At 41.6% G+C, this 12,830-nt stretch overlaps 1 protein-coding gene across 1 annotated transcript in view; it reads left to right on the plus strand.

Annotated features, from left to right (window-relative positions):
* NARS1 (asparaginyl-tRNA synthetase 1) overlaps positions 1 to 12,506 on the plus strand; it is a 41,728-nt gene extending 29,222 nt beyond the window's left edge. Inside the window, exons 11-15 of the mRNA XM_077462955.1 lie at positions 78 to 213; positions 2,023 to 2,136; positions 6,034 to 6,165; positions 10,375 to 10,506; positions 12,108 to 12,506. Of these exons, the coding sequence (XP_077319081.1) occupies positions 78 to 213; positions 2,023 to 2,136; positions 6,034 to 6,165; positions 10,375 to 10,506; positions 12,108 to 12,239 (646 nt within the window). The 3' untranslated portion in view covers positions 12,240 to 12,506. The remainder of the gene's footprint in view (positions 1 to 77; positions 214 to 2,022; positions 2,137 to 6,033; positions 6,166 to 10,374; positions 10,507 to 12,107) is intronic.
* Positions 12,507 to 12,830: the final 324 nt, after the last annotated feature.

A 12,830-nucleotide genomic window follows, 5' to 3' on the forward strand; every position in this document is an offset into this window, starting at 1 on the left:
CTGCCAATAGTTATGTTCTCGTACAATTGTATAATCTGATTGGCCCTTTTATTATATTTCCGTCTGTTTGTTTTTAGATACACGCACATAGAGGCCGAATGTCCTTTCATGACATACGAGGATTTGCTAAGCCGCCTGGAAGATTTGGTGTGTGATGTTGTGGACAGAGTGATGAAGTCACCTGCGGCTCCTTTGGTCGCAGAGCTGCACCCGGTAGGTGTTTTGCACATGAACAGCTTTTCCTTTTAACCACTTGCCAGCAGAATGGCATGGACAGGCAAATGGGTGTATAGGTACGTCCCTTAAAATTTACGAGTCCGATCGCAGACTTGATCACCACGGGGATACATGCGATTGTCTCAAGGGGAGAGAGATTGGGGAGATGTAAACAAGCATCTCCCTGTTCTGCCTAGTGACAGTGTCGCTGATCTCTGCTCCCTGTGATCGTGAGCAGAGATCAGTGATGTGTTCCGCCCCCTCCCCACAGTTAAAAACACGCCCCTAGGACACACTTAACCCCTACACTGCAACCTAGTGGTTAACTCCTTCACTGCCAGCGTCATTTACACAGGAATCGGTGCATTTGTATAGCAGTGATTGCTGTGTAAGTGACAATGGTCCCAAAAATGTCCAATGTGTCCGCCATAATGTCGCAGTCACGATAAAAATCACCACCATTACTAGTAAAAAAAAATTATTACTAAAAATGCCATAAAACTAACCCCTATTTTGTAAACGCTATAACTTTTGCGCAAACCAATCAAAAATCACTTATTGCTAATTTTTTATTTTTTTTTTTATTTATTTTTTTACCAAAAATATGTAGAAGAATACGTATCGACCTAAACTGAGGGAAAAAAATTTATTATAGCAAAATGTAAAAAAGAATGCGTTTTTTAATTTTTTTCAAAATTGTTGCTTTTTTTGTTTATAGCGCAAAAAATAAAAAACGCAGAGGTGATCAAATACCACCAAAATAAAGCTCTATTTGTGGGGGAAAAAAGGACGTCAATTTTGTTTGGGAGCCATGTCGCATGACCGCGCCATTGTCAGTTAAAATGACAAAGTGCTCTGGTGTTTGGCCTGCAAAATGGTCCAGGGCTTAAGTGGTTAAGCACTGACATTGCCATTAATGTCAAACAGAAAATAAACTCTGCACAAGTGGTAAAAGTAAACGGGGTCACTTATCAAGCACTAACGATAATAAAATATCATATAAGCCGCTGCTATAATCAAATATAACATTTAAAACTCAAACTCATAAAATTAAAAAAAAAAAACCTTCAGTAAAAAAGCGTATGAACAAAAAGAACTATTTAAAATGTAAACAATTGTGACAGTCCAGGTGTTGGGTAATTTCTCATATTAGAAAAACAATTCATATCACTGACGAAATGTTCCACCGTCACCACGCCATGTGATTCCACTCCCTATAGGAATTGCACTCACCGGACTCCTAATAAACAATCGCCTTAATGAATAAATCCAGCTTTAATCTCAGCAACTACAGGACGTCAGCGTGGGAATTCAGTAACGATCATCCCGACAGATGAATGGCGTCCTGATCCATCCAGACTGAGCACACCCGCAATCCTCTTATTCACTTAAGCATATAGAAGGAAAGAAATCCACTGATACTGTAAAACTTTTATTATCATTAAAACACCAAACCCTTAAGCTATTGCACTTACACAAAATTCTTTTTAAAACAGCATTCAGGTAACTCGTACAGTAATGGTAGTAGCAGTTCCCATAATCTCACCACTTCAAGTAGGAACAGATCGGTCGTCGTGGGTTTTTTTTTTTTTCTTTTTTGATGTTTTCGCAAAAAGTAAAAAAAAAAAGTATATATTTTTTTTCAAACCTGTCTTTTTTACTTATTTTTTTCATAGTGATTTTGTGTGTGTACATTATTTTTATACTGTTTCAATTTCATTTTCCTCTCTAAGGCTATACAGTGTTGTCACATGCACTTAGACTTCTTCTTTTCTTAGTTCTAACTCCCTAACATGTTCTTTGCAGGAATTTAAGCCACCAAAGCGCCCCTTCAGAAGAATGAATTACTCTGAGGCCATCACCTGGCTCAAAGAACATGATGTCAAGAAGGATGATGGCACCTACTACGAGTTTGGGGAGGTAAAATATTTGCTGGTTCTTGGCATGTCACTTAAAAGATAAGTTCAACCTTGGCACATGTTACATTACATATTCCACCCGTTTTTGTTTTGTTTTTTAAGTGGGTGGTGCATGTAACATGTTTCAGCCCTTGCGCCTTCTCCCCGCACCCGCTGTCAATTGTTAGGAGTAGCGTGGCTGTGCAGGGCTCTGCCCACAGGCTTGCGTTCTTCATTCGTGGTTTCTTGTGAATGAACTACTGTCTTCCATTGCACCAGATTTCTTGTAGTTCTCTATGAACTGTGAGGGCACTGAGCACTATTGATTTTTGAATAGTGCTCAATAATAAATGAATAGATGAGCAAGGAGGGTATTTGGGATTTTTTAGGTGCAAAAATATCAAATATCTCATTTAAAAATCATTTATTTTGAAAAACAAAATAAAAAATGTTAAAAAAAAATAAAAAAAACGCAAGTATAGTATATCACAGTAGCATTGTAAGGTGGATCTCCCAACATGTTTTAACCATGTATCGGGCTTCTTCAGGGGGGGGCTGTCTGCTGGAGCCCCAGGGATATGAAACGCTGTTATTTAATATCAGCTCTGAAGATCAACATTAGTCTATTGACAGCCTTTTTGAAATCCCTTGGAATTAAGCTCATTGCAGAATTGGTATTTCTGGTCCTAAAATTCCCCATGTGGCCACTGGTCACATATGGGTTCCTCTGGAGCAGATAGCTGTCTAGAAGGTGTGGCGACGTTTGGATCCCTTTTGGGTGAAGCAGAAGGCTTGTACTTCAAAACTTGACAGCCCCCGCCAAAGTAGCCCGATACATGGGCGCAACATGTTGGGACATCCACCTTACAGTGCTGTCCTGCTATTACTGTGATATACTGTACTTGCTAACTGTTTGTTTTTTTTTTAAACATTTTTTATTTTGTTTTTCAAAATAAAAAATTATATTTTTAAATAATATATTTGCACCTAATCCCAAATACACTCATACGGGAAGTGAAGGGAAGTTTCCACAAATTTTAACCCTTCTCTATGCTATACAAAACAAAAAAAGTTTTGGCTATACTTACACTTTAAATCTCAGATATTTGTGGTGTTGGGTGCAGTGGATACTTCAGGGGCTTCAACGGGGTATATTTTTATCTCCATAAGCCTTGCTTCCAGTCATCCACATCTACTCGAGCACTTAACCAACTGACACCAACCACATTTCTGAATATGTAGGTCAGGGGTATGCAATTAGCCAACCTTCAGCTGTTGCAGAACTACAAGTCCCATGAGGCATAGCAAGACTCTGACAGCCAGAAAGCATGACACCCAGAGACAGAGGCATGATGGGACTTGTAGTTTTGCAAGAGCTGGAGGTCTAATTGCACATCCCTGGTGTAGGTCATTATGCACCCCCTGCTGTGCATTGTGGTGCCATCCACTGGCTGCAGGCACCCGACATTTCTAGAAGCATGTTGGATGCTGCCAATTCTTCAGCAATGTAGGTCTGCAGGAGCGCGAACATCAGAGAAACTGCCTGCTAAGTATAACCTTTTTTGCAGGGATTTATTTATTTTTATTTTCTGCCTGCATTCTTTTTAAAGGCACAGAGGTTAAAAATGTAGAAAAGCTCCAGCATTACCTTAGCCTCTGCCTGTCACATTTCATGTAAGTGACCATTTCCGAGGGCTGCTGTTGGTAAGTTCTCTATTGGTGGTATCAGAGGAGATGGAAGAAGAGAATTTGCTCATTGTGATAAGAAATTGCTTAACTAGAAGCTGACCGCCGGCCGTCAAATGACGGCCAGGCGGCGCACCTATTGTGGCAGGAGGCCGTCATATGACGGCCTCCCGTTTAAACAGGGAATGCGCACGATCGGGCGCGCGCATCCCTGTTTCTTCGGTGGCGGCGTGTCACGGAGACACCGCTCGCCACCGAAGGGGGTGAACAGCCATTGCTTATGGCTGTTTACCACGTGATCGGCCGTGATGAAGTCACGGCCGATCACAGATGGTCATACCCCGGCTGTGCACGGCGCATGTGCGCGATCACGTCGGTGGTGGCGTGTTCCCCGGGAACACTGCTCGTCACCGACGCTGGTAAACAGCCATTGGCCGGCTGTTTACCCACGTCACCACCCCTCATAGTACCTGTCAATCACAGTCCATCAGAGTACCTGTCACAGTCCATCAGAGTATTTGAGTACCTGTCACAGTCCATCAGAGTATTTGAGTACCTGTCACAGTCCATCAGAGTATTTGAGTACCTGTCACAGTCCATCAGAGTATTTGAGTACCTGTCCCGGCCCATCTGAGTACCTGTCCCGGCCCATCTGAGTACCTGTCCCGGCCCATCTGAGTACCTGTCCCGGCCCATCTGAGTACCTGTCCCGGCCCATCTGAGTACCTGTCCCGGCCCATCTGAGTACCTGTCCCGGCCCATCTGGGGTACCTGGCCCATCGGGGTACCCGAGTACCTATTTGCAGCCCATGTCTCATAGAATATACGTTGGGATGTTTGCTTTCCAAAATGGGGTCATTTTGTGGGTAATTTCACTGTCCTGGTGGTCCAGGACCTTCAAAAGTGTGATGGGTAGGAATGAAATGAGATGTGTCATTTATGCTTCTAGAACGCCTGAACGTACTACTTCAATGTTCGGCCTCTCTATGTGGCCAGGCTGTGTAAAAGTCCTACACATGTGGTATCGCCATACTCGGGAGGAGTAGCAGAATGTATTTTGGTGTAATTTTTGCTATATACATGCTATGTGTTAGAAATATCTTATAAATTAACAATTTTGTGTAAAAAAAAAAATAATGCGTTTTAATTTTTTTTCCACATATTCCAAAAACTTCTGGAAAAAAATTAACCATTCAAAAGACTCATTATGCCTCACAGATTATACGTTGGGGTGTTTGCTTTCCAAAATGGGGTAATTTTATGGGAAATTCCATTGTCCTGGTGCTCCAGGGCCTTCAAAAGTGTAATAGGCGGTTGAGAAATGAGATGCGTCATTTTTGCTCGTAGAACGTCTGAAGGTACTACATCAATGTTGGTGCTCTGTATGTGGCCAGGCTGTGTAAAAGTCTCACACGTGGTATCGCCATACTCGGGAAGAGTAGCAGAATGTATTTTGGGGTGTAATTTGTTGTATACATATGCTGTGTGTGAGAAATAACCTGATATGACAATTTTGTAAAAAAAAATAATAATAAAAAAAAATCTTCATTTTGCAAAGAATTGTGGGGAAAAAATGACAACTTAAAAAAACTCACCATGCTACTTAATACCTTGTGATGTCTACTTTGTAAAAAGGGGTCATTTGGGGGGTATTTGTACTTTCCGGACTTGTTAGTGTCTCAAGAAATGAGACTCGCCTGATGTACTGAAGGCCTGATCAGATGTGATCAATATTCAGTGATTGGCACCATAGTTTGTAGACTCTATAACTTTCACAAAGACCAAATAATATATACTAATGTGGGTTATTTTTACCAAAGATATGTAGCAGTATAAATTTTGGCCAAAATGTATGAAGAAAAATTACTAATTAGCAAAAATTTATGACAAAAACAAAGAAAAAGGCATTTTTTTCACAAAATTTACGTTTTATTTTATTTATAGCACAGAAAATAAAAAACTCACTAGTGATTAAATACCACTAAAAGAAAGCTCTATTTGTGTGGAAAAAAGGACGCAAGTTTCATATGGATACAGTGTTGGATGACTGAGTAATTGTCATTCAAACTGTGAGAGCGCTGAAAGCTGAAAATTGGTCTGGTCAGGAAGGGGGTGTAACTGCACTGTACTGAGGTGGTTAAACCTGAAAATTGTGTAAAAAGGGTTGTGGAGTTAAGAGTAGAAGTTATTTCTTCTATAGTTCATATAGTTTGTTTTTTGTTTTTTACATTAGGATATTCCAGAGGCTCCCGAGAGATTGATGACTGACAGCATTAATGAGCCAATCCTGCTGTGCCGTTTCCCAGCTGAGATCAAATCTTTCTACATGCAGCGCTGTGCCGAAGATCGCCGCCTCACTGAATCTGTAAGTCCAGTTTATGTGCTGCCTTTCATTCATTCTTAACACAGGAAAATGCTACTTGAAATGGTTATTGCAGATCCAGACATGCCCAGGTATGTGGACTAGAGTGCTGATCTTTCCAAAATTATCGTGGTTAAATTGCACTTTTCTCAATGAATGCCAAGTGTTTTCTGATTGGATGAGGTCAGGGTACTCCATGCATTCATTGAGGAAAAATGCACAGTATTCTGTGAACGGCTTCCATGCCCTGCAAGTAATCTCCTGTGGTTACTATACAACAGGGAAGCCGCTATGCAAAGGACCTGGAAGAAAGCAGCGATCACTGTAGTGGTGACTACAACAGTGATTCTCTGTTTCCACAGTGGTCCCGCAGGTATGTTTTATATATACAGTATCTCCAATTCTTGTAATTATTTTATTATCTTTTCATGTGACAACACTGAAGAAATGACACTTTGCTACAATGTAAAGTAGTGAGTGTACAGCTTGTATAACAGTGTAGATTTTCTGTCCCCTCAAAATAACTCAACACATAGCCATTAATGTCTAAACCGCTGGCAACAAAGTGAGTACACCCCTAAGTGAAAATGTCCAAATTGGGCCCAATTAGCCATTTTTCCTCCCCGGTGTCATGTGACTCATTAGTGTTACAAGGTCTCAGGTGTGAATGGGGAGCAGGTGTGTTACATTTTGGTGTTATCGCTCTTACTATCTCATACTGGTCACTGGAAGTTCAACATGGCACCTCATGGCAAAGCACTGTGAGAATCTGAAAAAAAGAATTGTTGCTTTCCATAAAGATGGCCTAGGCTATAAGAAGATTGCCAAGACCCTTAAACTGAGCTGTAGCAAGAGACCATACAGCGGTTTAACAGGACAGGTTCCACTCAGAACAGGCCTCGCCATGGTCACCCAAAGAGGTTGAGTGCAGGTGCTCAGCGTCATATCCAGAGGTTGTCTTTGGGAAATAGATGTACGAGTGCTGCCAGCATTGCTGCAGAGGTTGAAGGGGTGTGGGGTCAGCCTGTCAGTGCTCAGACCATACACCACACACTGCATCAAATTGGTTTGCATGGCTGTCATCCTAGAAGGAAGCCTCTTCTAAAGATGATGCACAAGAAAGCCTGCAAACAGTTTGCTGAAGACAAGCAGACTAAGGACATGAATTACTGGAACCATGTCCTGTGGTCTGATGAGACCAAGATAAACTTATTTGGTTCAGATGGTGTCAAGTGTGTGTGGTGGCAACCAGGTGAGGAGTACAAAGACAAGTGTGTCTTACCTACAGTCAAGCATGGTGGTGGGAGTGTCATGGTCCGGGGCTGCATGAGTGCTGCCGGCACGGGGGAGCTACAGTTCATTGAGGGAACCATGAATGCCAACATGTACTGTGATATACTGAAGCAGAGCATGATCCACTCCCTTCGGAGACTGGGCCGCAGGGCAGTATTCCAACATGACCACAAACACACTTCCAAGACAACCATTGCCTTGCTAAAGAAGCTGAGGGTAAATGTGACAGCAAGAGCAAGGAAAATGCTGAGAGGTTAATTTGCATAATTGCTTAACCGGTAGTGGACCAGCCGTCGTAGTTTTTCTGCGGCAGGCTAGCTCCCCTGCCCAAAATCACGTTACTATATGCGATCTCGCAGGGTCCAGATCGCAGGTGCGCATGCCCGCTGCACAACGGGAGTGCCGATGCTTGTAGCCACCGGTCGCAATGACCTCTGGCCACAAGGGATCGTAACCAGAAGACACAGAACAGGGGGACACACTTACCTGTTCTGACAGGAGCGACAGATCGTGTGTTCCTATTAGCTAGGAACCACGATCTGTCACTTCCTGTAGTTGGTCCCTCCCCCTTCAGTTAGAATCACCTCTCAGGTAACAGTTAATACCTTCACCGTCCCCTAGTGTTAACCCCTTCAGTGCCAGTGACGTTTTTACAGTAATCAATGCATTTTTAATCGCACTGATCGCTGTATTAATGCTAATGGTTCCAAAAATGTGTCAATATTGTCCGATGAGTCCGCCATAATGTTGCAGCCATGATGATCACAGATCGCCCCCATTACTAGTAAAAAAATAAATAAATAAAATGCTATAAATCTATCCCCTAAGTTGTAGACGCTATAACTTTTGCGCAAACCAATCAATATACGCTTATTGTGATTTTATTTTTTATTTTATTTTTTTTACCAAAAATATGTAGAAGAATACATATCGGCCTAAACTGAGGGAATTTTATATATAGATAGATAGATAGATAGATAGATATTTATTATAGCAAAAAGTAGTGCAGTTTTTCCAAAAATTTCAGTTTTTTTTTTTTTTGTTTATAGCGCAAAAAATAAAAACCGCAGAGGTGATCAAATACCACCAAAAGAAAGCTCTATTTGTGGGGAAAAAAGAGAATGTCAATTTTGTTTGGGTACAATGTCGCACAAGTGTGCAATTGGTTAAAGCGACAGTGCCAAATCGCAAAAAGTGCTTTGGTCAGTAAGGGGGTAAATTCTTCCAGGGCTGAAGTGGTTAAGAGTTTTAAAGGCAGAAGGTTTTTTTGATCTTAAAGCAGTTGTATACCCGCACAGATATTGTATAGCTGCAAAGGCATAATGGGCTAATATGCAGCGCATACTAGCTCATTATGAAATGCTCGCCTTAGAATGAGGCCTTGACATCTTAAACTGGTCCATGCCCAGGGAGCTGACATGTTCCCTCTGCGTTTCTTCCTGGTATCGCGGCTCTGGCGCTGTGATTGGCCAAAGCCGTGATTACTTCTTCCCTGCATGGTCCTTCAGCCGGGGCTTCACAGCGCATGCGCCGATGACGTCAGAGGCCGCATGCAAAGTAAATATCTCCTAAACCTGCACGGTTACCTACAGGTAAAAGAAAAAAAAAAGGGGGGGGTATACAACTGCTTTAATGCATTAAAAGAGAGGTATGGGTTTTATTTTATTTTTTTATTTATTTTTTTCAGTATCATACTTCCTCCCGGTGCATGCAGTATCAGATTGATGCTCTGTCCCCCAACGCCTCTGCATGGAGAACTGAGCGATCGAACACCGCCGATAGCTTGGTTCTTTCAGTTCCCCGAGCAGAGAGCTGCTGCCTCTCAGTCAGCGGCTCTCTGTTCTCCCCCCCACGCTCACTGGAGCGCTGAGCTGTGGAGGGGCAGGGAGCGGCCATCTCAACCTCTCGCGGCTCGCTGAGATGGGTGTCAATCCAGGCACCTGGCAGATCCTGACTTCCATTGTCATGATGATGCACTGCCTGGACTGATTACAGTCAGCAGAGAGCAGATTTCAGCCCACTCTCTGAGGAGAGAAGCCCAGCCAAACAAGCTCAGGCTGGACTTCTCCTTTAAGATAATAAGCCTTCTGTGTGTAGCCGCCCTAGCACCTCCTAATGCTTACCTGAGCCCCCTCTCTGTCCAGCAATGTCCCTCGCCTGTCCCTGACTCTCCCTCCTTATTGGTTGAGACACGGCAGCGACACTATTGGCGCCTGTGGCTGTCGATCAAAGTCAGCCAATAGAGAGAGAGAGAGAGAGAGGGCAGCTATTTGTCTGAATGGACACACAGAGCTGCGGCTCGGCTAGCGTGCCCCCATAACAAAATGCTTGCTGTGAGGCCACTGACTAGGAAGGGGAGGGGCCAGGAGCAGCAAAAAAGCACCCAAAAAAGGAGGACCCAGGCTGCTCTGTGCAAATCCACTACACAGAGCAGGTAAGTATAACATGTTTGTGTGTCGTTTTTGTTTATTTGTTTTTATTTTGTTAAACACGACTTTACAATCACTTTAAGTTGCCTTGGCATAATAAAGGAGTTAAAATGGGTTTAAAAATATACATCTTATATTATAGCTCAGAAGTTTTGTCACCTAATCAAATCCTAGATCATGCTTCAGATTTTAAAAATGGCCTTACTAGGACCACAAAAACTGACACAATCATCAGATGACCACATTTTTTACTTAATTTTACAACTTTCCAGCAGGCTACCAATTGGATGAAACTTTCATGATGTGGGCGCTTTACCAAATAAGCACATCGAATGTTCTGGTTTTACTTACTCCATGCTTATGGTTCAATATGGCAGCCAGGCAGCTAGCATTTTTCAAAGAAAAGTCAGAAATGGCAGCCAGCATTTTTCTCTCAGTACAGGTTTCCTTGAATCTAATGCATATTTCTTCTTTTTTTTTTTTTATTAAGGTGGATGTACTAATGCCTAACGTTGGTGAAATTGTCGGAGGCTCCATGCGTATCTGGGATAGCGAGGAGCTACTGGAAGGGTACAAGAGAGAACAAATTGACTCTACACCCTACTACTGGTATACTGACCAGGTATAACAATTAGCAACTCATTTTGATTTATTTAACCTATAGCTATTTAACCCCTTGCCTCCCAAGCCAATTCTGACACTTTTCTTTACATGTTAAAATCATAATCTTTTTGGTAGAAAATTACTCAGAACCCCCAAACATTTTTTTTTTTTTTTTTTTTTTTTTTAGCAGAGACCCTTGGGAATAAAATGGTGTTCGTTGCAACTTTTTATGTTGCACGTTATTTGCGCAGCAATCTTCAAATGCTTTTCCTTTTTTTAACCCAAAAAAAAACAACTTTTCATGAATTAAAAAAAAAAAAAACCCTAAAGTTAGCCCAATTTGTTATTTTTTTTTTTTTTTTTGTTTTTTTCTTTGAATAATGTGAAAGATGATGTTACGCTGAGTAAATGGCTACCAAACATGTCACACTTAAAAATTGTGCAAACTTGTGGAATGGCGCCGAACTTCTGTACTTAAAAATCTCCATAGGCGATGCCTTAACATTTTTTACAGGTTACCTGTTTAGAGTTACAGAGGAGGTATTGGGCTAGAATTATTGCTCTCGTGTGAGTGGTGTACTCTGTATTTTATTGTTTGTTTTATTTTTATATTTTGACTTTCCACTTTCATTTTTCTTTCTTTTTTATTACTTTTATTCCTATTACAGGGAATGTAAACATCTCTTGTAACAGGAATATGGCATGACAGGTTCTCTTTACAGCGAAATCTGGGGTCTATAAGTCTCCAAATCTCACCTCCTAGGCTGGAAAGCCTGAGATATATAAAAAATAAAAACGATCTTGGCTTCCCAGCCAAAGAAATGACAGTGTTTACATCTGCCAAGGCTGGACGTGACCTCCTAACGTCGCCCTTGGCCTCCGAAGGTCATAGAGATGGCTGGTGACCATAAATGGCGCGTGCAGAACCACACATGTGAGACATCTTCCCGATCGGTAGAGCGAGAGCAATAATTCTAGCCTTAGACCTCGACTTAACATTATCTTTCACAATATAAAAGAAAAAATTGTGCTAAGTTTACTGTTGTCATAATTTTTTTTAATTTAAAAAAGTGTATTTTTTTCCCCCCAAAAAAAAGTGCGCTTGTGAGACCATTGTGCAAATACGATGTGACAAAGTATTGCTATGACCGCTATTTTATTCTGTAGGGTGTTAGAAAAAAAAATGTATGTGTGTGTGTATAGATATATAATGTTTGGGTGTTCTAAGTAAATTTCTAGCAAAAAAAAATTTATTTTAACATGTAAACACCAAGTCTGAAAAAGGGGCTTGGTCCTTAAGTGGTTAAATACCACCGAAAGAAAGCTCAATTTGTATGAAACAAAATTATAAAAATTTTATTTGGGTACAGTGTAGCATGACTGCGCAATTGTCATTTAAAGTGAGAGCGCTGAAAATTGACCTGGGCAGGGGGTGTAAATGTCCTGTATTGGAGTGGTTAATGGATATGGAAGGTGGGGCTTAACATGAACCTACCAAAATACCCTAACGCATTTCTTTTATAGTGTATTGCTCCCCTAAAGCTTTAGGTTTACAATAAGCTCTATATGTAACATTGGGGTCATGTACAGTGTCTATATTAAATCATTCTTTCTCCACAGCGTAAATACGGCACATGTCCTCACGGCGGCTACGGTTTGGGGTTGGAGAGGTTCCTTACTTGGATCCTGAACAGACACCACATCCGAGACGTGTGCCTGTACCCGCGATTTGTCCAACGCTGTAAACCTTAATGCCCTCCTCCAACACTGGTCAGTGTGCTGAAGAACCCCCACCTCGTGTCGTGGTAAAAACCACTTACCTGCTGCTGCTTTTATCGGGACATCAACCTATGTGACATGTTCTAGTTTTCATCAGTCAGTTTGTTTCCATCTCTGACAATGCTGGCTTTTTTTTCCATCCATATATCTACAATATTCCAGTAATGTGGATAAGTAATTTTTGCATAATTGAATCACACAATCCTATTTAATAAATAGAAACATTACTATTCCATCCCAGCAGATGTAGAAAATGTCTCTACTCAATTTCACTTTTATTGTCTCGCTGTGTCAACGCTGCAAAAAAAAAAGATAAACCATATACCGTATATACTCGAGTATAAGCCGAGTTTTTCAGTCCACTTTTTGGGCTGAAAAAAGCCGCCTCGGCTTATACTCGAGTCACTGAAATTTTTTGCCGGAGATGGAGGAGAAAAAGGGGCGGGGCCATGCCGCTGGCTGACGCTGGTGAATGCCCTGTAAGTGTACCGCTCAAAATCCATCCCCTCTGCTCCCTTTCGTTCTGTCCAGTTTTTTTTTTTTTGTTCCTCGTGCTTATGGCTG

The sequence above is a fragment of the Lithobates pipiens genome, unplaced genomic scaffold (assembly GCF_037356315.1).
Source record: "Lithobates pipiens isolate NorthernLeopardFrog02 unplaced genomic scaffold, aLitPip1_a1.2 Scaffold_3, whole genome shotgun sequence".
NCBI classification, from domain to species: Eukaryota; Metazoa; Chordata; class Amphibia; order Anura; family Ranidae; genus Lithobates; species Lithobates pipiens.